This window comes from Podarcis cretensis, assembly GCF_951804945.1.
Source record: "Podarcis cretensis genome assembly, chromosome: Z".
In the NCBI taxonomy this organism is placed as follows: Eukaryota; Metazoa; Chordata; class Lepidosauria; order Squamata; family Lacertidae; genus Podarcis; species Podarcis cretensis.
The window spans coordinates 49970221-49996364 of NC_137184.1; the positions used below are offsets into that span (position 1 = coordinate 49970221).

General features: G+C 50.6%; 2 protein-coding genes across 4 annotated transcripts in view; one reads left to right on the forward strand and one right to left on the reverse strand.

The window, feature by feature from the left end:
* GPC3 (glypican 3) overlaps positions 1–1989 on the reverse strand; it is a 245626-nt gene extending 243637 nt beyond the window's left edge. For all 3 annotated transcript variants that reach the window (XM_079962803.1, XM_079962802.1, XM_079962801.1), the window contains exon 1: positions 1684–1989. In XM_079962803.1, coding sequence (XP_079818929.1) covers positions 1684–1864 — 181 coding nt within the window. In that variant the 5' untranslated portion in view covers positions 1865–1989. The remainder of the gene's footprint in view (positions 1–1683) is intronic.
* A 6440-nt stretch (positions 1990–8429) lies between these two features.
* On the forward strand, positions 8430–25931 carry LOC307207797 (uncharacterized protein; the record flags this gene model as incomplete). The annotated part of the gene is made up of 5 exons (XM_079961858.1): positions 8430–8726; positions 20417–20540; positions 20770–21066; positions 21281–21326; positions 24594–25931. The coding sequence occupies 5 exons, from the start codon at positions 8430–8432 to the stop codon at positions 24748–24750; spliced, it is 921 nt and encodes a 306-aa protein (XP_079817984.1). The 3' UTR covers positions 24751–25931.
* Between the last annotated feature and the right edge of the window lie 213 nt (positions 25932–26144).

Genomic DNA, 26144 nt, shown 5'->3' on the forward strand with positions numbered 1-26144 from the left:
ACCCCAACATATATCCTGGCTTCGCCCAAGACACACACGCCACCCTCTCAGTCCCATAGTCACAAAAATCCGTCTTCAGGTTTCTTTTATACAACCATTTTTAAGGTTGTTGTTCTTTAGTCGTTTAGTCGTGTCCGACTCTTCGTGACCCCATGGACCAGAGAACGCCAGGCACTCCTGTCCTCCACTGCCCCCCGCAGCTTGGTCAGACTCATGCTGGTAACCTCGAAAACACTATCCAACCATCTCTGTCGCCCCCTTCTCCTTGTGCCCTTCATCTTTCCCAACATCAGGGTCTTTTCCAGGGAGTCTTCTCTTCTCATGAGGGGGCCAAAGTATTGGAGCTTCAGCTTCAGGATCTTTCCTTCCAGTGAGCACTCAGGGCTGATTTCCTTCAGAATGGAGAGGTTTGATCTTCTTGCAGTCCATGGGACTCTCAAGAGGCTCCTCCAGCACCATTTTTAAGGTTACCCAACTTAACAGAAACTCAAAAGGGACAGGCTGGCTCCCATTTTCAAGCAGCCAAGCTAATGCGTTGCTCCTGCCTTGCTTATTCGCACAAAGAGCCAAGGAAGGGACAATGAGCAAGAACCCCCACCCCACCCCACCCCCCCAAAAAAGAGAGAGAGGAGACAGAAGGCGGGCGGGCGCCCAGGAGACAAGTCTGGCAGCCAGGCCCTCGGGGATTCAGAGACTCTTCCTCCTCACCGTTGCTAAATGAACACATCCACGCACATTTTCCAATGGAAGTATAAAGCGCCAGAGAATCTCCCCGATAATGTTGCGCTTTGGAAAATTTTCTGCTGCGCATCCAGGCGTCGATGTGCGCAGCCACCACACCAACTGGGCTCCCCAGAAAAAGCTGTCTGGTCCTAAACCTGACCTCAGCGTCCTCTCGGGCAGCCCTGCTATCCCGACGGCGAGGACCAGACGAGAGGCACCCCCACTTCCCCGCCCGGAGACGCCCGCGATTGAACTGGAGCCTCTGCATGCAAAACGGGGTCTCCACACCCGTACAGCACAGCATTTCTCCCCCTCTCGGCATCAAAGCATCCAGGGCTTCCCCTGCTCCATATACAAGTTCCCCCCTCGGAGTGCGCAGAAATGCGTTTGCAAAGGGAAAGAGCAAAACTGCAGACGGCAGTAGTAGACCTCTCTGCTTTCTTACCTGGGAGTAAACCCAGCCAGGAGAGCGGACTTAAACTCCCCCCGCCCCCGCACTTCCAGCGAAATCTGCCCGGGAACGGGACGCTGGGAGCAGGACCGGCACCCGCTGGACACGACGAGCAGCGGTGGAACGTGGGGTGCCCTGGCTGAGCCAAGGAAAGGCAGCTTTGGGGGGGAGGGGCACCCAGGTGCCTTCCTCGAGGCTATGCCCTGGCTCAGCCCCAGCACCTACTGGCCAGAAAAGTCGCCTTTCCCACCCAGGCAGACCCCGGGTCCGTCCCCACAGACGGGCACTTCAGTTCAACCTTCCTTGAGGACTTCCGATGTCCAGAGCCGACCAGACGTCCCCAGAAGCCCCCACCACCTGGGGCCGAGAGCCAGAAGCCAACTGGGGGCTCTGAAGTTGCGCAAGCTTCCGGAGCTGCTCAACGCTGCAAAGTTGCCATCCCACCCCACCGGACCCGCCGCCTGCGCCGCGTACACCCGCACACCCTCCCCCCGCCAGCAGGAACTCACCTGCCCCGGGACTCTCGGGAAGCCACTTGGCGCCGGGCTGGAGCGCCTGGAAAGCGGCGCGGACGCGCTGGCAGGTGGGCTCCGCCCTGACGCTGAGCAGAGCGGCGACTAGGATCACGCAGAGGCGCAGTGGACAAGGAGGGGGCGCCGCGACTGGCGGAGCTGCCCCGCCGCCCTTCATCTTAGCCTCCGGGCGGCTGCCGCGCTCTACCGCTGCCCTCGGTCGTGCATTCCAGGCCCGGAGGAAGAGGAGGAAAGGAGACGACAGCCAGTCGGCCAGTCAGTCAGCGGGCGATCGAGCTAGAAGCGCCAGGCAGACTGAAGCAGCCAAGCCGACCCTGACGCTCCAGCACGAGAAGCCGAGGTCCACGCTGATTGGTCCCAGCGGCACGCCGCCCCCTCCTCACTGGCTCCGCGCAAACTTTTCCCGTCTCTTATTGGTGCGCCCGGGCGTGGAGGGAGGGCGCGGAAAGGAGGTAGGAGGGACTAATACTTGGAACAGGTGGAGCTCTGATGGGCTGGAGCAGCCCCTCCCGCTGGGCTGGTACACGGCTTCTGACCAAGGAAGCTACACCTAGCCATCCTCAGTAACACCGGAATCTTCCAAGTCTATAGCGTCAAAGGAAATCCAGCGAGTTCAAGGGGACTCGAGAAACTAGCTTGGGGGTATTCCTGTATATCTCGTTGTCACTAGAGGTCCAAGTGTCCTTGTGGGTAGGAGTGCCTGGCTCTTCAACTACAGTCATTCCTGGACAGGGATAGCCATACCCAGGTCCTTCAACCATTCCTCATAAGGCTTTGCTTCCAAAACCTTGATCATGTTCCAGCCTGTCAACCCCCTTCTTAAATTGTGGTCCCCAGAATTGGACACAGTAGTCTAGAACAAAGGGGACTGCCATTACTACAACAACTACTGTGGGTCTCCCTGCTGAGCACTGTGGGGAAACCCTTTGTCCATGTAGTTCTCTACATATTACAATCATTTGCTGACAGGGTCTACCCTGAGTCACAATGCAGCTTTAGAGCTCAAAGGTCAGGAATGGAGGTGATTTTCTCACTGCACCAGCTGCATGAGAAATGGCAAGATCAGAGGAGCCCCTTGTATGTTGTCTTTATAGACCTGACATAGGCCTTTGACTTTGTTAGCAGAAAAGGACTCTTCACACTGCTCAACAAGATGAAATGCACCACACTATGATTGTGTTCTTCCATGAGAACATATGTGGCACTATCCAATATGAGGCTCATCCTCAGATGTCTTCCCTATAAAGAGTGGTGTGAAACAGGGTACTTACCCCAATTCTCTTTTGCATATTCCTCCTCTTGTTACTCCCCTATGCCTTCAGCTCAACTCAAGATAATGTACCGTATATTCAAGGAGCAACAGGCATACCGAGACAAAAGTGTGACGGGTCCTTATGCAAGATATGTTTTTGTGCAGATGACACAGCCTTGACAGCACACTCAGAAACTCATCAGAAAGCTCATCAGCTGTTTTGTCCAAGCCTGCACTGAGTTTGGCCTTGCTATCAGCCTGATGAAGACCAACATCCTGGGCCAGATCTTCGCCAGCACTCCATGTATCAGCATTGGTGACCACATGCTTGGTTTTTTCTGCATGGCTCCACCATAACAAGCAGCCTCTCCACGGATGCTGAGCTGGACAAACCTATTGGCAAGGCTGCTACAGAAATGGCTGACCTCTTCAAAAGGGTCTGGGAGAATGTGATGCTAACATCCAATACCAAGATGAAGGCCTACAAGGCTTGTGGGTTGAGCACACTGCTTCATGGTGGTGAGTCGTGGGCAACTTACAACCATCAGGAGCGACACCTCAACACCTTCCACATGTACTGCATCAGGAAAATTTTGGGTATCATATGGCAGGACAGAGTTTTAAACAAAGATGTGTTCTCCCAAGCCCACATTCCATTTTTTTAAAAAAAGTTTTATTAACATTTTTCACATTACAAAAAAAGACAAACTAATAACACAAAAAAGAATTTTAAAAAGAATGAAATAACAGATAAAAGATAGAAGAGATAGATAACAGAATCGTTTCTCACAGACATATCTTAACTTTTGTCCCGTACAGAAAAATGTATGTCCTCCCAGCTCACATCTAGGAGCATCCTTCTTCTCTCTCAGCCTCTCACCTTGGGAGATTCCCCACCCCCACCCCATCTCTCACACAGGGTCCTTCTGACTGCACATCACCTTCATTTGCATGCAGTTCAGACAGATAACATATTATGGACACAGTTGTCCATGGAGGCGCAGGTCAATTCTATGTCCAGGGCAACTGTCTCCCAGCTCTATCTGGCACACAGGCTGAAGCCCTATCTGCCCGCAGACTGTCTCGCCAGAGTGGTGCATGCTCTGGTTATCTCCCATGTGGACTATTGCAATGCGCTCTACATGGGGCTACCTTTGAAGGTGACCCAGAAACTACAACTAATCCAGAATGCAGCAGCTAGACTGGTGACTGGGAACAGCCGGAGGGAGCATATAACACCTGGAAGACCCCCATTAGCTCCCAGTACGTTTCCAAGCACAATTCAAAGTGTTGGTGCTGACCCTGAAAGCCCTAAACGGCCTCTGCCCAGTATACCTGAAGGAGCGTCTCCACCCCCTTCGTTCTGCCCGGACATTGAGGTCCAGCGCTGAGGGCCTTCAGGTGGTTCCCTCGCTCTGAGAAGCCAAGTTACAGGGAACCAGGCAGAGGGCCTTCTCGGTGGTGGCACCCGCCCTGTGGAACGCCCTCCCACCAGATGTCAAAGAGAAGACATCTGAAGGCAGCCCTGTTTAGGGAAGTTTTTAATGCTTAATGCTGTATTGTGTTTTTAATATTTGATTGGGAGCCACCCAGAGTGGCTGGGGAAACCCAGCCAGATGGGCAAGGTATAAATTAGTAGTAGTAGTAGTGGTGGTGGTGGTGGTGGTAGTAAAATACTGAGAAAGGAGAAAATAAGAATGATAACAAAACAGAAAGAGAGAGGTAGAAATAAGGTAAAGAGTGACTTCCAACTATTATTATTATTATTATTATTATTATTATTATTTATACCCCGCCCTCCCCAGCCAAGACCGGGCTCAGGGCGGCTAACAAGCAATAATACAAACAAGTTGAATGATTACAACTTAAAAACAAAATTAAAATACAACATTAAAATATTGAAACATAAAAATATTAAAATGTAGCCTCATCGCAGGAGGAGAAAGGAAAAGAAAAAAGAAAGAGAGGGAAGGAATCAAATTGGCTCCAAGCCAAAGGCCAGGCAGAACAACTCTGTCTTACAGGCCCTGCAGAAAGAAATCAGATCCTGCAGGGCCCTGGTCTCATGAGGCAGAGCGTTCCACCAGGCCAGATCCAGAGTTGAAAAGGCCCTGGCTCTGGTTGAGGCTAATCTGACTTCCTTAGGGCCCGGGACCACTAGGGTGTTGTTATTTACGGACCTTGAGGCTCTCCGTGGGGCATACCGGGAGAGGCGGTCCCGTAGGTACGAGGGTCCTAGGCCGTGAAGGGCTTTAAAGGTCAAAAGCAGCACCTTAAATCTGACCCTGTACTCCACTGGGAGCCAGTGCAGCTTGAAAAGCACTGGGTGAATATGCTCCCATGGCAGAGACCCTGTGAGCAGCCTTGCTGCAGCATTCTGCACCCGCTGGAGTTTCTGGGTCAGCTTCAAGGGCAGCCCCGCGTAGAATGAATTACAGTAGTCAAGCCTGGAGGTGACCGTCGCATGGATCACTGTGGCCAGGTCGGGGCAGGAAAGGTAAGGGACCAACTGCTTGATGCGGCGAAGGTGGAAAAATGTCGCCTTGGCTGTTGCTGTAACCTGCGCCTCCATGGAAAGGGAGGCGTCAAGGATTACACCCAAACTCTTAACGGAAGGCAATGGCACTAATTGGGCCCTCGCAAGAGAAGGGAGTTGGTCCCTATGCCATCCCGACCCAGCCAGAGGACCTCTGTCTTCAAAGGATTTAGTTTCAATCGGCTCCCATGAAACCATCCAGCCACAGCTTCCAAGCATCTGGTCAGTGTGTTCGGGGCCGAGTCGGTGTGGCCATCCATCAGCAGATAAAGCTGAGTGTCATCAGCATATTGGTGACAGCCCAACCCAAAGCTCCGAACAGTCTGGGCAAGGGGGCACATAAAGATGTTAGAAAGCATCGGGGAGAGGATTGCGCCCTGTGGCACTCCACACACCAAAGGGTGGCGCGACGACAACTCCCTCCCTAATGCCACCCTCTGTCCCTGACCAGAGATAAAAGAGCACAGCCAGTTACGTCTGCGAGGTGGTGGTCCAGAAGATCATGAACGACCATGTCAAAGGCTGCTGACAAATCTAAAAGGATCAGCAGTCCTGACCCGCCTCGATCCAGTTGTCTACGGAGATCATCTGTGAGGGAAACCAAAGCCGTCTCCGTCCCAAAACCAGGACGGAAACCGGACTGAAATGGATCTAAACCATTTAAACTATCAATCCATCAGTTGTGCAGGCATGAAATCAAGTAAATAAATAAAAACTTAATTAAATTAACTGGCCAACTGTGTCGCAGATAACTCAGTTCAGCCCCCCCCCCCAACATAAAGCCTCTCTCCCCAATAAATCCTGGCTATGCCCACATTCACACTCCTGTCTCAGCAACCTCTATGCTGGTTTGGTCATGTCCCCAGGATGGAAGTTGGCAGGATCCCCAAGGATGTGATCTATGGGGAGCTGGCTTCAGGCACCAGGCCTGTTAACAGACCAACTCTATGTTGCAAAGATGTCTGCAAACGTGACATGAAGACTGACAACACCAACTCTGCAGTGTGGGAATCCCAAACAGATGACTGCAGCGCCTGGAGACATGCAGTCAGGTCATGCATCCATAGGAGGCACCAGAGGGAACAATGAAACTCCCAGTGAGCCTGGATAGCTCAGTTGGTTAGAGTGTGGTTCTGATAATGCCAAGGTTGCAGGTTCAATCCCCATATGGGACGGCTACATATTCCTTCATTGCAGAGGGTTGGTTGGACTAGATGATCCTCAGGGACCCTTCCAACTCCATAGTTGTATGATTCATTCTCAAGAGAATGGTATGCAAGTTACATAGTGTGGAACTTTAATGTAAACACAACTGAAGTCACTCAAAAGAAAGATAATGGAGAAATGCACAGAAAATAGTAGATCCAGCTGAAAGGCAACCCATGGATATTTGTATCAATCATTCCAATGCATCCCTAATTATTATTATTGTGTTATTAAATATGATAATCTAATCATAGAAGAGGGTATGGCTGTGAGGAGGCTGCCTTGACTATCACAAAGAGACTCTGAGCTTCTGAATCTGCCACCAAGCTTCTGAGTCATGTTCAGTTTCTGTTTCTTCCCCACAAGAACTATTCATGCTGTCAGCTTGCCTGGCAAAATATCCTCCAAGAACTTATTGGGTTGGTTAATATATTTTCTTTTTTAAGGTGCAATGAAAGTCATGCTTCCATAATCCCTTCCTTGTTATTTCAGAGTCTACATTTCCCAGCAAGGCACCAAAACCTGTAATCGCCTATCAGTGTGTTGCAAAAAGGAATCATTCCAGTCCAAAGGGTGGGGAAGCATCTGTGTTGATAGAGGTGGCTTTTCCCACAGATTTGTGGGTAATCCTGCTTGGTGTTAAAAAGCCTGCTATATTTTCAGAACTGCCCTCGTGCTCCAAGGACTTCAGAGTGCACAGGAATAGCAGGGAGGAAGGCAGCTTTGCCCATTGACATCTTTCTGACTGCTGCCAGCAGCTTCCCGCATATCAGTGGGAGGGTCAAGCCACACATTAAGTGCAGCAAGCGGCATGCCAAAGGCACAACAGTTCCTTTCTTCTAAGGGGAATGTCAGGGAACTGCCATTGGAGCCAGAGGCGGAGGGAAGGCTCCAGAGGGATGCCGGAGAGGGTCCCAGCAGGGAGAGAGGCAGCCCATCTGCTGGGGAAGGAAATCAGCGTAACACCAGGGGTGAAGGGGGGCAGATGGGGGAATCGGAGAAAAGGCTCCAGGACTCTTTACCGGAGACCAGTGGGGAGAGCACGGGTACTCTGCTGCCCACACCCTCCCTGCGCAGAAGACTTCCGCGCAGGGAGAGCAGGAGGAGACTTGGTGTCAAAGAACTTCTTTGCTGGAAGAAGTTTAAGAAACGCCCACTGACGGATTCTGCCAGCGACTGAGACAGCCATGAGTGCAAGGCTGTCCAGAGAGAAAGGGTTCAACCAGGCAACCTAGCCAGGAGTGGCAGCAATTTATGCACGAGCAGCCCCCTTAGAACCATTACAGCAATCCGTCAGTCACCGACGTTGCTTGTGCGCAGCCCCAGAGAGGCAGCAAGATGAAACAAACCAGGGCAGCCGGAGATACGGAGCAAGCAGCTGGAGTGCAAAGTCTGGTAGAGAGAAACTGAGACTTGGAACAGCATGTAGCTCTCCTGACGGCACGGCTGGACGAAAGACGGGCTCAGGATGCACAGGTCAGACCCACCCCCATCGCAAGGAAGGTACCGGGGCTGGTACACAAGTTTGGGGGGAAACCCCAGGACTACAATGCGTTCCGAACGGAAATAGAGTACGCTTTGGAACCGCAGCATAATGACTTTGCTGATGATGGGGAGAGGGTAGCCTATATTGTGGGGCATCTGGAGGATGGGGCGCGTGAATGGATCAGGCCCCTAATGGCCACGCAAAATGATGCCTTGAAGGACCTAAAGAAATTCTTCCAGGCGATGAATGCGATGTTCTCCAGTGAAGTGGAGCAAAGTGTGACTCGACAAGCATTGATGGGGTGCAAGCAGGGGAGCCAGTCAGTTAGAGACTACTGGTCACGCTTCGCTATGTTGATCCACCGGCTCGGGTGGGATCTGGACGCTGAACCAATTCAAATGTTGTTTGAGGAGGGGTTGTCCCCAACTGTGAAGGACGAGCTGTCCCGCGCGCCCCACCCACAGTCGATGGATCAGCTGACCAAGGCTGTGCTTGCGATTGGAGTGCGGCAGGAAGCGCGGGCTCAGGAGAAACGCAAAGTGAGAGGGGAACGTTGCCATGACTACCGCATTCCTGAAATACCGAGACAGCTTTCCCAGGCGGCTGAGCCAATGGAGATAGATGGCTCGCGCGCGCAAGAGGTTTCAAACTCCAGTGAAGGTCGGAAGAGGGAGGGGAAGGACGGGAAGACCGCCAAAAAGTGTTTCCTCTGCCAACGACCAGGACATTTTGCCAGGGTCTGCCCTCAAATAAAGGCCTGGCAAGGGATGGTGGGGGCTGCTGGCTGCGAGGAGAAGGGGGAGGAAGGGCAGGCGCAGGGAAATGGCAACGCCTGGCTGCCAACCATCGGGGGCAGCAGCCAGGCCAGCAACTAATAGAAGTGCCCCAGCCTGACCCTCCCAGGGCAGCTATAGCCATAGAAGTGGTGCTAGAACTCCCGAATGGGCACCCAGTCAAAGTTGAGGGGCTGCTGGATTCAGGGAGCTCCTGCAATTTCTTCAGCAGGGACTTCGCTCTGGAGCACCAACTCCACCTCCTGCCCCTGGATTTTCCCTTGCAAGTGACCACCATAGACGGCAGGGAACTTCTGGGAGGGGAAGTGACACACCAGACCCCGCCAATGCGAATGAGGGTTTCCAGGCACATGGAGACCATTGCCTTTCACGTGGCCACACTGGCAGGACCCCCAATAATACTGGGAATGAGCTGGCTGGCACTGCATGATCCAGTAGTGTCATGGCATCAGCGGTCAGTCAACTTTGGGTCAGCCTACTGCTTGGAACACTGTCTGGGGGGAGAGAACCCAAGAATGACAATGGCCAGGGTGGCTGGGCTGGCGGTGGAAACAAAAGGGGAGGTGCCACCACAATATGCTGACCTGAAGGAAGTCTTCAGCGAGAAGGAGGCTGATAGACTACCCCCCCCATAGACCCTTTGACTGCCAAATCAACTTACTCCCAGGGGCTCAGCTGCCATGTCTGACCGGGAGATGCAGGAGTTGCGGCAGTTTATTGAACCTGAAGAGGGGTTTCATAAGGGAATCAAAGGCGGTGGGGGGCAGTCCGGTGTTCTTTGTGGACAAAAAGGAGACTAATCAGCCCAGATTAATCGTAGATTATAGGGTCTTGAACATGGTATCAGAACCCGTGACCTTCCCAATGCCTAGGATTGATGACATTTTAACGCGGGTGAGGAAGGGGAAAATTTTTACCAAGCTGGACCTCAGGGCAGCGTACAATTTGATTAGGATAAGGGAGGGGGATGAATGGAAAACCACCATATTCACCCCCCTGGGGGCCTTTGAGTACTTAGTCATGCCATTTGGATTACAATCGGGCTCCACCTGTTTTCAAGCTTTCATGCACCACGTGTTGGGGCCCCTGCTGTTCAAGAACTGCGTAGCCTTTTTGGACGACGTCTTAATCTATTCAGACAATGAGAAGCAACACGTCAAGGACGTCAGGGAAGTGCTGCAGAGACTGCAAAGGCACCAGTTGTGGGTCAAGCTGGAAAAATGCCAATTTCACGCCATAGAGGTTGAGTTTCTGGGGTACAAGTTGTCAGACAAGGGCCTGGCGATGGACCCGAGCAAGGTGCAGGCAGTGCTAGAATGGAAGGCACCCAAAACCCGGAAGGATGTGCAGAGGTTCCTAGGGTTTAGCAACTTCTACAGGAAGTTCATCAAGAACTTCGCCCACTTGACAGCACCCATCACAGATTGTCTCAGTAGCAAAAAGGAGTTCGCCTGGACGGAAAGTGCCCAGCAATCCTTTGAAAGACTGAAAAGGGCGTTCGCTTCGGAAGAGCAGCTCCTGCACGTTGATTTGGTGAAGCCCATGAGGCTGGAGACCGACGCGTCCGACCGAGCCATTGGAGTGGTACTTTTGCAGCCAGGGGCCAAGCAGGGCTGGAGGCTGTGTGCCTTTTTCTCGAGGAAGCTGAGCAAGTCGGAGCAGAACTATACGGTGTATGACCGCAAACTACTTGCTATCTATGCTGCGTTTCGCCGATGGAGACATCTGTTGATAGGGGCGCAGCACAAGATCCAGGTTTGTACTGACCACAAGAACTTGGAATACTGGAGGACAGCGCGAGTACTCAACCAGAGACAGATAGGGTGGGCACAGGAGTTCTCCAAGTTTTCCTTCGAGATCTGATACGTACCGGGAGAGGAAAACGTAAGAGCAGATGCTCTCTCCCGGAAGCCGGAGTACATGAAAGGAGAGGGACCGCTGGAGATCCGACACGTGTTTCCAGAGAACCGATGGGTGTGGGGGGGAGCGTTGGTTGGGAAACGAGAACTAGCCGGGCTTACTAGAAACGACGTGTTCGCTCAAACGAAAATCAGGGAACTCCGGGACGGAAGGGAAGAGCATGGGTGGTTTGAGGAAAAGGAAGGGCTACTGTACTATAAGGGGGCGCTGTATGTACCGGGGGAGACCTTGAGGGGAAAGGTACTCAAACAACTCCACGACAACCCAACAGCGGGGCACTTTGGATAGCACAAAACCATGCTGCTCATTACCAAGCAGTTCTGGTGGCCAAGGGTGAGGGAAGATGTACGGGAATATGTACGGGGGTGCGACCACTGCCAAAGGGCAAAGGGGGAGAGGGCGGCCCCCGCAGGGTTACTGGAACCCTTACCCACGCCAGGTAGACCCTGGGAGGTGGTGTCCATTGATTTTATGACAGATTTGCCCAAGTCAAAGGGGAAGACAGCAGTCATGGTAGTAGTCAATCTGCTGACAAAGATGTGCCATTTCATAGCTTGCTCACATGCAGTGACGGAAACAATTTACTTCCTGGTTCTGGAGGAAGCTCATGAGCTTGTTGCAGGTCGAGGTGGGCTTCTCGACGGCGAGACACCCGGAAACCAATGGGCAAGCAGAAAGAGCGAATACTATACAGCAATACTTACGCTGCTACGTCAGCGAGAGACAGAACGATTGGGTAGAGAAATTAGCGCTGGCTGAATTTGCATACAATAACGCTGAACATGTGTCCACGGGAATGAGCCCGTTCCTGGCCAATTATGGGTGTCACCCCAGGGCCTTCCCGGGGAGAGGGGAGGAAGGATGGAGTGTACCTGCGGCAGAGCAGTTTGTGGAAGAAATGGAGGCCCTGAACCAGCAACTTAAGATGAACTTGGAGCGGGCCAAGGAAGTTTACAAGAGGCAGGCAGACAAGCACCGTCGGGAGGGGGAGGCCATACAGGTGGGAGACCGGGTGTGGTTGTCAACCCAAGGGTTACCCCTGAAGGGAGGGTGCAAGAAGTTGCAGCCAAGGCGGCTGGGACCTTTTGAGGTAACACAGCAGGTGAATCCCGTGGCATTCAAGCTCAAGTTACCTGACACCATGAAGATACATCCGGTGTTCCATAGGTCCCTACTCTCACCGTACTGGGAGGGGCGGGAATTTCCAGTGCGGGAGGGAGGAGTCACTACCCACCCGCGGGTAGAGGAGAGGGAACACCACAACCAAGCCACGGAAATACTCGATTCAAGGTGGCGAGGTCACCAGGTGGAGTACTTGGTAGCTTGGGAGGGAGAACCCAGGTCAGAAAACATGTGGGTCCCCGCTGAGGCGATCAATGAGGGGTTTCTGGTGGAAGAATTCCACAGCCTGTTCCCAGATAAACCAAAACCACTAGCGAGATTCTGGGAGGAAGAATTTGGAACCACAGACGACGAAGATGACTTTGTGGGTTTTCCTGCCTCCAAAGAGGAGGGAGGGGAGGAGTCCGAGGGAGAAGAATCAGACTGGGAGACCCATCCCGCGTGGAGAGATCGGAGCGGGTGGGAAGCGGGTTTTGAATCCTCAGAGGATGGTGACAGCTCCTTCAGGGGATTCCCCGCATCGTCGGCCGAGGAAAGGGACAAAGTTGGATCAGAAGGTCGGGCCGGGGGTGGAGGGGGTCCTGGGGGGGAGGTGGATGTCAGGGAACTGCCATCGGAGCCAGAGGTGGAGGGAAGGCTCCAGAGCGATGCCGGAGAGGGTACCAGCAGGGAGAGAGGCAGCCCATCTGCTGGGGAGTGAAATCAGCGTAACACCAGGGGTGAAGGGGAGCAGATGGGGGAATCAGAGAAAAGGCTCCAGGACTCTTCACCGGAGACCAGTGGGGAGAGCACGGGTACTCCGCTGCCCACACCCTCCCTGCGCAGAAGACTTCCGTGCAGGGAGAGTAGGAGGAGACTTGGCATCAAAGAACTTCTTTGCTGGAAGAAACGCCCGCTGACGGATTCTGCCAGCGACTGAGACAGCCACGGGTGCAAGGCTGTCCAGAGAGAAAGGGTTCAACCAGGCAACCTAGCCAGGAGTGGCAGCAACTTACGCACGAGCAACCCCCTTAGAACCATTACAGGGAATTTGTGGGAGGAGCTGATTCTGAAAGAAGAAGTGGTGGGTGGAGAGAGGGTTAAGCCCTGCCCCCATGCTCCTCTTCTCCACCGCAAATCACTGTGGTTCTCCAGGTTTTCAGATGGGGATGGTACAACTGTGACATGCAACAGCATTGCCATGTGGAGTGTTCTAGTTTAGGCCAGCCTAGAATACCATTCCCACTCCTTTCTATCCACACCTCCAACAGTCAGTTAGTATTCCATGGTCACAGCTGTTTTTGTTGTCTCCCACCCTCCCATACCTGCCCCCGAGTAAGGAAATTTATTTGTTTGGCCAAACTTGGACTTCCTCCAATTCCCGCTTTGTGTACAAATTGTGCCATTTTGGCTGTCTAAGTGTTTGTTTCATGTAATGAAATAGGATGCTAAGATCCTGGTTTCGGGGAAGTACCCTTCAGTGAGAGAATTCTAGCAAAGATTTAAAATCACGGGATGTGCAGCAAGGTAAAGCATGGAATTATAGGCTGTTAGACCTTTACAGTATGCCTTACAATGTACCTTTCCTTCCAAAGTTTCCCTATTCCCCAAGCATAGAAAAAGACCACACATTAGGTAGGTTAAAAATGGTTTACTTACCAATTATCCAAAGGTCAGGTTCATTTGCTTTATCCATACAGCATTCAGAAAAAGTTGCAAGGAAAAGTAAAATTTGACTTAGTCACAGTGGTGAAATTTCCGAAATCATTTATAAGAAGTACAAGACAGAAGTACTCTTTTGAGGGGACAGGGGGCGGGCTGGTGTGAAGGATTCCCCGGTCCTGAATGGGGTAACTGTGCCCCTGAAGGACCAGGTGCGCAGCCTGGGTGTCATTTTGGACTCACAGCTGTCCATGGAGGCGCAGGTCAATTCTGTGTCCAGAGCAGCTGTTTATCAGCTCCACCTGGTACACAGGCTGAGACTCTACCTGCCTGCAGACTGTCTTGCCAGAGTTGTGCATGCTCTGGTTATCTCTCACTTGGACTACTGCAATGCGCTCTATGTGGGACTACCTTTGAAGGTGCCCAGAAACTACAACTAATCCAGATTGTGGCAGCTAGACTGGTGACTGGGAGTGGCTGCTGAGACCACATAACACCGGTCTTGAAAGACCTACACTGGCTCCCAGTAGGTTTCCGAGCACAATTCAAAGTGTTGGTGCTGACCTTTAAAGCCCTAAACAGTATACCTGAAGGTGCCGAGGGCCTTTTGGCGGTTCCCTCACTGTGAGAAGCCAAGTTACAGGGAACCAGGCAGAGGGCCTTCTCAGTAGTGGCACCTGCCCTGTGGAACGCCCTCCCATCAGATGTCAAAGAGAAAAACAACTACAGTGGTGCCCCGCAAGACGAACGCCTCGCAAGACGGAAAACCCGCTAGACGAAAGGGTTTTCCATTTTGAAGGCGCTTCGCAAAACGAATTTCCCTATGGGCTTGCTTCGCAAGATGAAAATGTCTTGCGAGTTCCTGCGGGGGTTTTTCCCTCCCCCCCCCCTTTTTCTAAGTCACTAAGCTGCTTATCAGCTGATCCGCTAAGCCGATAAGCTGCTAAAAGCCGCTAAAAGCCGCTAATAGCGCTAATCTGCTAAGCCGTCAATGGGCTTGCTTTGCAAGACGAAAAAACTGCTAGACGAAGAGACTCGCGGAACGAATTAATTTCGTCTTGCGAGGCACCACTGTACCAGACTTTTAGAAGACATCTGAAGGCAGCCCTGTTTAGGGAAGCTTTTAATGTTTAACAGACTACTGTATTTGAATATTTTGTTGGAAGCCGCCCAGAGTGGTTAGGAAAACCCAATCAGATGGGCAGAGTATAAATATATTATTATTATTATTATTATTATTATTATTATTATTATTAAACTCAAAAGTGGCTTGTGAGAGCCTGTGGTCTGAACTTGGAGCAACCAGCTCAGACATTCTCATACCTTGAGTTTCTCAGGTAGACTGGGGAAACAAAGGCTTCATAACTTAGTTCCTCCCAAAGTGAGCTAAGCCTGGCAGGACAACTTACTCTATGGTCTTAACCCCTTCCAGCATTAATTCGACCAGTGGTTCTCAAAGGGTGTGAAGCACCACACTGGTGCGGCCGGAGAGGAAGGCAAGTGTAGCAGGAAGATTCTAGGACAATCAAAGAAACATTTCATCCAAATATTTTTTTTATTTGCAGAATATGGTTAGATATCTTTTCTAAAGCAAGTACTGCTAGGAGTTGTTTCTTTTTGTTTCCCAATGTATTATTTACCAGTAAAAAAATTAGTGTGGTGTGAGCAAATTTTTATTCTGAAAGTTTGGCCCAGTGAAAAAAGTTTGAGAAGCATTGATCTAGGTTACAAAGCTATTGTCTTTCATCACACATTTTGCATGGAGACTTCCTTTCAAACAAGAGCCTGGAATTTTAGCATGCCATATTAGCCTAATATCAGTCTTTTCATTTTCTGTCTGCATTGTGCAGTGTTTGCTGTTAGCATTCTGGTGGGGAAAGCAGTGGGGAGCATGAGGTGACAAGTACCTTCTTGTTAGCATTTCAGAACATGCAGGCAAGTATCCATCTTCCTAGTAACAGAGGATGTTTAAATGAAAGTTGACATGAATGCAAACTTGAAACATTTCTTGTACACAGAGCAGAAACTCACTTGCAAAAACTGCAGCATTCCCTCACAAGGCAGATTTACTTACTTTACAATTTCCAAACCAAAACAGTCACCCTTTGAAATCTCCACTTTCCTGAATTTTGTGATGCATTTCTCCAAGCCGAAAACAGATATAAAATGGGGTATGTTTTATGATACAACATACAAAAATGCTTTTGTGTTCATGAACTTATTTGCAATAATGTGTGCATTGGCAAAATGACACATCCAATGTTACTCCAATAGCTGCCTAGTTCAATGCGCAGTGACTCACACTGAGTTCTGTGGATGATGGGCAGTATACAAATTTAATAAATTACTTACTTACTTACTTAACGGCCCACTGAAATTAATTGACATGACTAATGTAGGTCTATTAATGCCAATGGGTCTACAAGAAGCAGAATTTAATTCAATGCATCCCATAGAGTCATGGTGTGTTTTGCCTATACACCACCTTCCGATTCCTACATATCTATGTTATTTAGTACATGGTGGCAGAGGCTGGGTTTGTCTGAAGCAAAGCAAGGAAAGCTTTCTGCATCCCACCTCAATATTAAGCCAAAGGCGCACCTCAAATTTATGGGGTGATTTACAGCCGTGGATAAACAAGGCCCGTTCTGGGTTGTGTTTATTTCTACGCCTGTGTGCATTTCACTTACCCTTAAATGTTACACAGATATTGTAAAGCCTATTCCAATGGGAAGGGATTCACCATAAAGGAGACCCAGCATAGAGCGCAATTGCAGTCAGTTCACCTCAGATGTTCCACGTGAACTTGGGGCGTAAAACAACTGCCCTTTCGAGAGCTGTAACTGAGAGACCCTCTTAAAGGCTCCAGTGTGGAAACGGCTAGCTATTTTTAAAAAGTTGGTTTTCTCACACCTCAAAAAGCAAATGTGCAGAAAAGGACTGTTAAAATTGCCAAAGGGTTGGAAGTTCCCGCGAAGTGTGTGGCTGCACTGCGCACGTGGCACTTTTCGATTGACAGCAGCCGCAGGAAAACAAGGCTGGAGAAGACTAGTCAGGGGTCAGGGAAGCAGCCTGTGAAGGGTTTGCTTGCAGGATGAGCAGATCAGGGATGAGAAGGCGCTTGCCCTTCAGGCTCTGCGGGGCTTCTCCTGCTACCAACTGGCCACTGGGCAATGCTGATTGTGGGCAATGGGAACTGGAGTCCAAGAGCTCAGCCATCTAGGTTGCTGCCTTCTGCTGAGTCAGGCCAGGGCTCCATTCAGCTCCACAATGCCCACACTGACTGACAGTGGATCTCCAGGAGATCAGACTGGATTCACTCCCAGCCCTAACTGGAGATGCTGGAGGTGGAATGTGCAGGTAAAGAAAATGCTCTGCCACTGAGCAAGGCCTCTTCCACCAGAGCTTGCTGGATCAGTCCCAAGGGAGCTCATCATGCCCAGGATCCTCTTCACACAGGTGCCAACCAGATGCCAATGGGAAGCCCACATGCAGCACCAGAGCACAAGAGCAGCTCTCCTCTCCTGCGGCTTCCAGAGACTGGCACTCAGAAGCAGTGTTGCCTCCAGCTGTGGAGGCAGAGCAGAGCCATCATGGTTTGTAGACATGGATGGCCTTATTCTCCATGAATTGGTTTACTCTTTTAAAGTCACCTAGGCTTGCGGCCATCACTGCCTCCTGTTAGAGGGAGTTCCATAGTTTAACCATGTGCTGGGTGAAGAAGTCCTTTTATTTATTTTTATACTTCCTCTTTCTTTTATGTGTCCTAAATTTTCCAACATTCAGCTTCCTGGGATGTCCACACGTTCTAGCATTAGGAGTCGGGTGGGGATAACATTTCTTACTCCATTTTCTCCACTGCATGCAAACTTTTGTAAACTTCTATCATTTCATCTCTTTCAAAACTTTTCTCTAGATGCCTCACTGCCTCATGAGTATTTTTAAATGCAGAACAATTTATAAATTCTAAAGTAAATAAATAAGATACTAGTCTAGTGGGGCAAAAGGGACGTGGGTGGTGCTGTGGGTAAAACCTCAGCGCCTAGGACTTGCCGATCGGATGGTCGGCGGTTCGAATCCCCGCGGCGGGGTGAGCTCCCATCGTTCGGTCCCAGCGCCTGCCAACCTAGCAGTTCAAAAGCACCCCTAAGTGCAAGTAGATAAATAGGGACCGCTTACCAGCAGGAAGGTAAACGGCGTTCCATGTGCTGCGCTGGCTCGCCAGATGCAGCTTGTCACGCTGGCCATGTGACCCAGAAGTGTCTGCGGACAGCGCTGGCTCCCGGCCTCTAGAGTGAGATGAGCGCACAGCCCTAGAGTCTGGCAAGACTGGCCCGAACGGGCAGGGGTACCTTTACCTTTCCCTAGTGGGGCAAAGTCTTCCTGTGCTATTAGTTAACTAAATTACTTCTACATAAATGTCTCAAGGTGATATAATAAAAACAGCACAGAAAATGACAACCAATAAATGCACACCCAAGACGCATCCATGCAGCGTGCAAAGCTCACTGGAACAAAAATGTCTGCAACAGCTTCTGGAAATTGCAGGTAGTGGGTGCCTGTTGTATCTCAGCAGGGATGCTGTTCCACAGAACAGGAGCAGCCACAATATAAGCCCTGCTCCTCCACACATCAGCTGGCCTGGCTCCTCTGAAAAGTCTGCCTCTCCATCTCTGGGCCACAACTACCCTCACCCTCCCTGAGCAGCCAGGCATGTAAAAATACGGCTGCAATGATGTATTTGAGGGGGGGAAATGTAAATGTTACATTCTGAACAGGAATAACTTGACATTTAATTCTGGAACATCAGAGTGAAATGTCAACATCTTCTATTACTGCCAGAAGTAATAACCCAGCAGCATCCCAGCAGCCGGCTGGCAGGAGGGTTCTAGTTTCTGAGTATGAGGAGGCAGAGTTTGGTCCCCTGAAATGCAGAGACTGTGTTTGATGCTGGAAGCTGGTTCTTGTGAGTATTAGAGCAGGGCACCAGGCATAAATACAGGTACTTGTTTGTGTAGGATGATCTGCAGCGAAATCACAAATGCATGATTGCTAAATAGTCACAAACAGGGGGCCCTATCATGACATATCTGCTAAACCTGTGCGGCAGGAAGGGGACAAAATGAAGCTTAACCGTCTTCCTGTTAGGGCTCCTTTTTTCTCTCTGTCTTAGTGCCCAGTGTGGCAGAACTGGATGCACTGCCCTCAATCTGCCTCTGGGGTTGCCCTCCCTCTGAAGGAGAATACCACATTGGCACTAGACGTCCCAATGTCCCCTGTGGCTAGGAATGTCTGGCTCACCAAGCAGCAGCATAGTGTTGTTTGTGGGTGCCAGCAGGGTGCACGGGTGGGAAGCGGAGGATCACAGAGCCTGCCACTCCACACCAGCCCTTGCCACCCAGCTTCGGAGCGAGCAACTGCAAGGGGCCAGAAGCCAGCTTCAAATAAGAGAGGCCTATAATATGGACAGGAAAATTGGTTTCCAGGTGGAAAAATCGAAGTTGGAAACTGAATTATTAGAACCCAGGGTTAAGGTATTGTCGAGAATGTATAACTTGCTGCTGAAATGGAATACTGAGGATGAAACGGTTAAATCTGTTATGATAAAATGGGCACAAGATATTGGTCATAACATTATGTTTGCTGACTGGGAACGGTTGTGGACCACCGGTTTGAAATTTACGGCATGTAATGCCTTAAGAGAGAATATTATGAAAATGATGTATAGGTGGTACATGACCCCAGTCAAGCTTGCAAAAATCTATCACTTGCCCGATAATAAATGTTGGAAATGTAAAGAGGTTGAAGGTACATTTTTTCACCTTTGGTGGACGTGCCCAAGGATTAAGGCTTTCTGGGAGATGATTTATAATGAAATGAAAAAGATATTTAAATACACTTTCCTAAAGAAACCAGAGGCCTTTCTCCTGGGCATGGTCGGTCAATTGGTGCCAAAGAAGGATAGAACCTTTTTTATGTATGCTACTGCAGCAGCAAGAATACTCATCGCAAAACACTGGAAGACACAGGATCTACCCACCTTGGAAGAATGGCAGATACAAGTAATAGACTATATGGAACTGGCAGAAATGACCGGCAGAATCCGAGATCAAGGAGAAGAGTTGGTGGAAGAAGACTGGAAGAAGTTCAAAGTTTATCTACAAAATCATTGTAAAATTTATGAGTGCTAAGGGCAGTGTAAATGAAATGATGGGGATCCAGTGATTAGGATAAGGAAGTGTATAAAGGGAAAGAGAAAGGATAAAACGAATTTGAATGAGCTTGCTGAAAAAAACTTTTAAAGTGGAATACAAGAAGGGAAGGCGGGAGGAAGCAAGGAAAATAAGGTTTTGAAGACCATTAGAATGAACCAGAGTTGTCTTTTAATGCTTCTTTTACTATTATGTTGAATTTTCTGCATGTTTCTTTTTGTTTCTATGTTTTTTTTTGATATCGTTTGTATTTCTGATGTCTGTTGTTTGTTGTTCTGATTATATTTTGTAAAACTCAATAAATATCATTTAAAAAAAAAAAAAACAGAAGCCAGCTTCACCTGCTGAACAGCAGCCTGAAGGGGGAGAAGGTGGCGAAATTCCCTCCACCGGCAGCTGATCCCCGTTCAGGGACACCGAGGCTGAAGAGAAGCAGCTGAAGAGACCTCTCAGCAGCAGCCGCAGCCAGGGGCCCTATATTGCTCCTGCCTGCTCTCCCACTGGATCCCCTGACCTCTAGACTGCGATCCTCCTTTTCAGCTACAGGTAAAGTATGTTCAGCGCAGCAGAAGAGGAGGCAGCTCGGCCACAGAGCAAACCCGCCAGCCCGTCGCGCCGCCGGTGCCTTTAAGGGACGTCGGAGCTGTAGAAATGGCCACAGGAGGTTTGCAGGTGCTGTAAGGTGAAAGCGGGGAGGGGGAGCTGCCCTTAAAAACCCCTGCGGACGAGGTCGGCACTCGCCCGTGCTGCGCTCTTCTGGACGCCACGCGACGCAGGTCGTAGCCGGAGCCTCTCATCTTTGCGGCGGGCTCGCACCGCGCCTTCTCGGGGTGCGCTCCTTCCTCTGCCGCGCTGCTTCTTTTCCTCCTCCCGGGAGTCCCGGGGCAGGTGAGTGTCTGACGGTGGGGCGGGGGACCTGCTTTGGAGTTCGGAGCCCCTCTTCCCCCCCCCCAACTCACCTCTGGCTCTCCGGCCCAACTTGGACGTCGCGGGTCCTCAAAGTGGGAAACCGCCGTGGATTCCCGAGGAGGGCGCGGTGTTTCGCGGGGTGGAGCAGCTGCTGGCCAGCCTTGAAGTCCCGGTATTTCCAGGCGGGACGGGACGAAGGGAAGCCCGTCTGTGGGGAGGAGGCCGCCGAGCTCGACGGACCCGGGGTCTGCCTTGGGCGAAAGGGCGACTTTGTGTGGCCAGTACGTGCTGGGGCTGAGCCCGGGCGACGAAGGCACCCGGGTGTCCCACCCCCGGCCCCCCAAAGTGCCTTTCCTGGGGCAGGGCATCCACTTTGCAACTCCCCTTCGGCGCCCATCTTGCGCTTTCCATTTATTTCTTTTTATTTGGGATTCGGAAGGAAGCCCGCTCTGCAGTCTACTGCGGTTGTCTGCAACTTTCTCTTTTCCTTTCCAGGCGCTCCAGCCCGGCGCCAAGTGGCTTCCCGAGAGTCCCGGGGCAGGTGAGTTCCTGCTGGCGGGGGGAGGGTGTGCGGGTGTACGCGGCGCAGGCGGCGGGTCCGGTGGGGTGGGATGGCAACTTTGCAGCGTTGAGCAGCTCCGGAAGCTTGCGCAACTTCAGAGCCCCCAGTTGGCTTCTGGCTCTCGGCCCCAGGTGGTGGGGGCTTCTGGGGACGTCTGGTCGGCTCTGGACATCGGAAGTCCTCAAGGAAGGTTGAACTGAAGTGCCCGTCTGTGGGGACGGACCCGGGGTCTGCCTGGGTGGGAAAGGCGACTTTTCTGGCCAGTAGGTGCTGGGGCTGAGCCAGGGCATAGCCTCGAGGAAGGCACAGGAAGAACAGGATGCCGGCCGAGATGGTCCTCCCCCCTCCCTCCTCGGAGGCTGTGCTTTGGCTGAAAGGCTTCTTGGTCGCTTCAGGTATGAACTGCCCGCTCGTGTCACAAGGGGGCGCTCGAGGGTCTCCTTCCTCCTTTCCGCCTGCCTTACCTTGCTTGGACCGCAGCCTCGTTCTGCTCAGGGCCTGATCCTGCAGGGACTTTATGTAGAGCCAGTGCCGAATTTACGTATAAACTAAACAAGCTATAGCTTAGGGCCCCACTCTCTTGCCCCCCCCAAAAAAAACTAAAGAAAAAAATGGATGTAAATTTCCAAAATATAAGATAAAAAAACCCCAACATAGAGCAACAGTGTTTTATGTTGTGTAGGCTCCTATTTATGTGGAAATGGCTTTAGATACCTATTTGGTCCATAAATTACCATATAGCAGGGTCGGCAACCTAAGGCCCATGGGCCACAAGCGGCCCACGGGGGTCGTTTAACCGGCCCACAAGCCGCCCCCGAACTGAGCCGCCCGCTTGGCAAGTCCCCGTGCGCTGCACTAAACCGGCGCAGCGCAGCACAGGGACTCACTTCTGCGGTGCCGGAAATTGCGTTTGCGCATGCTCAGATGCTGAAAATCATGTCTGCGCACATGCAGACACCAGAAATCATGTCTGTGCAGGTCATGGGGCTCTTTATATGTCCAGCTGTCCTTTGTCAACAACAAATTGTGCCTGTTTTTTGTGCTGAATATGTGCTATATGGTAACTTATGGACTTAATAGGTATCTAAAGCCATTTGCACATAACAAAATGTTTTTTATCAAAGTAAGTGAACTTATCTTATATTTTGGAAATGTACATCCAGTTGTTTTTTTCCCTTTAATTTTTTTTGGGGGGGCCAAGAGAGTGGGGGCCCTGTACTATAGTATGTTTAGCTTATACATAAATCCGGCACTGGGAGAGAGTGCCACAGTTGAATTATGAGCTGGTGTATTCTTAAGTTTGGATACTCAAAGTCCGTTGTGCACCAGTCATAATCCTGGCAACACTCCTGTAAGGTAGGCGAACATTGGTGTGGATTGCCCCCACTTATGGCTCAGAGTGGTGGCTTCTGAATTATGGGTTCAGTTGTATCTCTGAATCTGTGGAACTCTCTGCTGCAAGATGGTGGGGCTGGCCACCAACCTAAAGGTAAAGGTAAAGGTACCCCTGCCCGTACGGGCCAGTCTTGACAGACTCTGGGGTTGTGCGCCCATCTCACTTAAGAGGCCAGGGGCCAGCGCTGTCCGGAGACACTTCCGGGTCACGTGGCCAGCGTGACATCGCTGCTCTGGCGAGCCAGAGCCGCACACGGAAACGCCGTTTACCTTCCCGCTGGTAAGCGGTCCCTATTTATCTACTTGCACCCGGAGGTGCTTTCGAACTGCTAGGTTGGCAGGCGCTGGGACCGAGCAGCGGGAGCGCACCCCGCCGCAGGGATTCAAACCGCCGACCTTTCCATCGGCAAGTCCTGGGCGCTGAGGCTTTAACCCACAGCGCCACCTGCGTCCCAGGCCACCAACCTAGATGGCTTTAAAAGGAGAACAAAGCATGTTAATGCAGGGCAGATCTAGTGAAGGCTGCTGGCAGTCAGGGCTGAATAAAAAACCCATGTTCAGAGGCAGTCTACCAGGGAGGGCTTGCTGCTGGGGAGGAGAGAGCTGTTGTTTACATGCCATGTTTGTGGGCTTCTGGAAGGGATCCAGCGGGCCAGCTGTGGGACTCGGAATCCTGGACTAGATGGGCCTCTGCATGTGTAACGGAGGGGAAACTTGAACGGAGAGCTTCCTGGCTCTCGGCTGTCTCTGAGAAAGTGCAGTGAGTGGCCATCTTTCTAGGCCTGGTCACGGGACGTGGTGCTTGCCCACATTTCCACAGCGTCTGGAGTCCCCATCCTTGCCTGGCAGCAGAGCAGCCACAAGTCCCCTCTTCAAGGTGTTGTGGAGAACCAAGGCATTGTGATGTAGTGGTTAGGCTGTTGGGCCTGGGAGACCTACCTCACAGGGCGATTGTGTGGTTAGGAATGTGAGAGGAGCCGGCCACATCCACCTGCTTGTTCTCCCTTGGAAGACGGAGGGAATATTCAGGCGTTAATGAATGTTCTGGCTGCAGCTTCTCTTGGGGCATTTATTTGCAAGCTCCAAGAACATCCCTGAGCAACTGGAAGTCCTTGCGCTTCCTAGAAAATGCTCTTCCTTTTCTGTGTGTGAAATCCACGAAGGTGTCCTTTGTAGTCACAGAGACGCCCAACAGAGTTTTACTGCAGTCCAGACAGACCAGTCTATTGTAAAAATGTTGCACACACCGCCAGGCCTCTAGATCCGCAGCCACAAATGTCTCCTTTAATGCTGACGTGACCTTTATGCCTGACCCAGCTTATTGCACACATCTATGAAATGCTGCATGCGATGCACACCTGTGCGCTGTCAGGGATGCCTGGGTGGCTTCACAGCAAGGTGCACAGGGTCCCTTCCTGGCTTTCCACCTGGGAAAACCAAGTTCAGAGGGCAGCTTCACCACAGAATCTCACAGGGAGCTTGAGGGGGTACAAAATGACATTGGGGGCCCTTCCTTGAAGGCAGCATGTTGGCTCAATATTTATTTATTTATTTTTATTTATGGTTTATTAGTTGCACCTATATTCTCAACGGAGCTCTGGATAGCATACATGTTTTTCCCTCCTCCCTTAATTGTCACCACAGCCCTGTGAGGTAGACTAGTCTCGGCGAGTGGCCCAGGTGCAGAGCAACGGCAAAAAGATTGTTTTGGGGGAGGGTGCACACAGATATAGTATACATGTCTCTAAGTTTTGCAATTGCTAAGCGGATTCACAAGGCCAAGTGGAAGCCTCACATGGATGTCCTGTCTCCCATTCTCCCTAAACTGTCCTCATTTCCTTCCCTCTCCAGGATCCTCTGTGTGATGCTCCCGCCTTCTCTACATTGCCACATACTGGAAATGCCAGATTTTGCTCCAGAGAGAACCTTTGCCTCATGCTGGAGAAGCTTCTTCTTCTTCTTCTTCTTCTTCTTCTTCTTCTTCTTCTTCTTCAGTGATCCCTTGTAGCCAAGTAAGATTCTCTTCCTTAAACACGTTTTGACAGTGGAGGCCAATTCTGGATCCACACATGGGGGGAGGGGGGACAGAAGCATCATTGCTTCCATGGAGCCACAACTGGAGGCTGCAACCAGTTTTCTGGACTTCATGAACCATTTGCGAAGAAGGACATGTGATGCATCTTCATCCCTTCCTGAAGCAAATCATATTGCCGATTGGATGCATATTCTGGGCTGGAGAGCCTCCTCAGCACCAAAAGCAGGAGGAGACAAGTGGCTGCACAAAGTGTGCTCAGCAGGGAAGGTGCTCCCTGCAGTCAAGCTGTGTTCTGCCTCTCATTTCAGAGCCTCTACATCACCCAGAAAGTCTTTGGTCATTTCCAAGACCAGACACTTTTACAGTCAGTCAAAACATCTGCTATGGCGATGGTAGCATTGTTTTGTTGTTGTTTTTAGAGAAAATTTGTAGGTTTTTCCACAGGATTCCTCAAAGTCCCCCCACCCCCGAACAAGCCCCAACTTCTTCAGCTATTTGTACTTTTCACTTCTTTTCTGCACCACGATTGAACTCCCTTGCTTAGACCCCCACCCCAAAAGCAGGAGAACTTCTGGGAGGGGGGCGTGGTGCTTTTAATTCATGGGGAGGGGCTTTTAGAAACCCCCCTCCCCAGTGGCTGTGTACTTTTCACTTCTTTTCTGCACCACGATTGAATTCCCTTGCTTAGAAGATCCCCACCCGGACACTGCTGTCTGGTGGGGAGAATTTGGCCACTAGCAGAAGATCTTAAAAATACTTTTTTGAGTTGTGTATCTTTGTTTCTCAATTTAATCCTTTTACATGGTTTTGTATGTTTTGTGGTATTTTATGCATTGTGATTTGCTGTTATTTTTATTGATTGTAGATTGGTAATTCTTTATTGTGGTTGATAAGTGTGAACTGTTAAATTTTTGCTGATGTTTTAATTTTACTGTTTGCTACTAGATTCACAAGGATTGTTGAATTTTGCTTTGTTTGCTATAAGTTGTTTATTTTAAAGTTTTTTTGACTTTTATTTTAGAATATTATTACTGTTATTAATAGGAACAATTAATAGTGTTTGACATTTTATTATGTTATGTGTTGGAACCTGCCCAGATTGGCTGGGCAACCCTGCCAGGTGGGTGGAATATAAAAAGTAATGATAATTATTACCACTGCTACCACTAGTATTATTTCTGGGCTGCAGAACCTCTTCAGCACCAAAAGGTGGAGGAGATGGGTTGCTGCCCAAATTGTGTATAGCGAGCATGTGTGTGTGATGATGATTTTATTTCACAGGGAATGGCTTTTAGCACCCCCACCTAAGTGGCTATGAAGGTGCTCCTGGCTGGAACATCATCAGCTCAGTGTGATCCGTTAGCAGT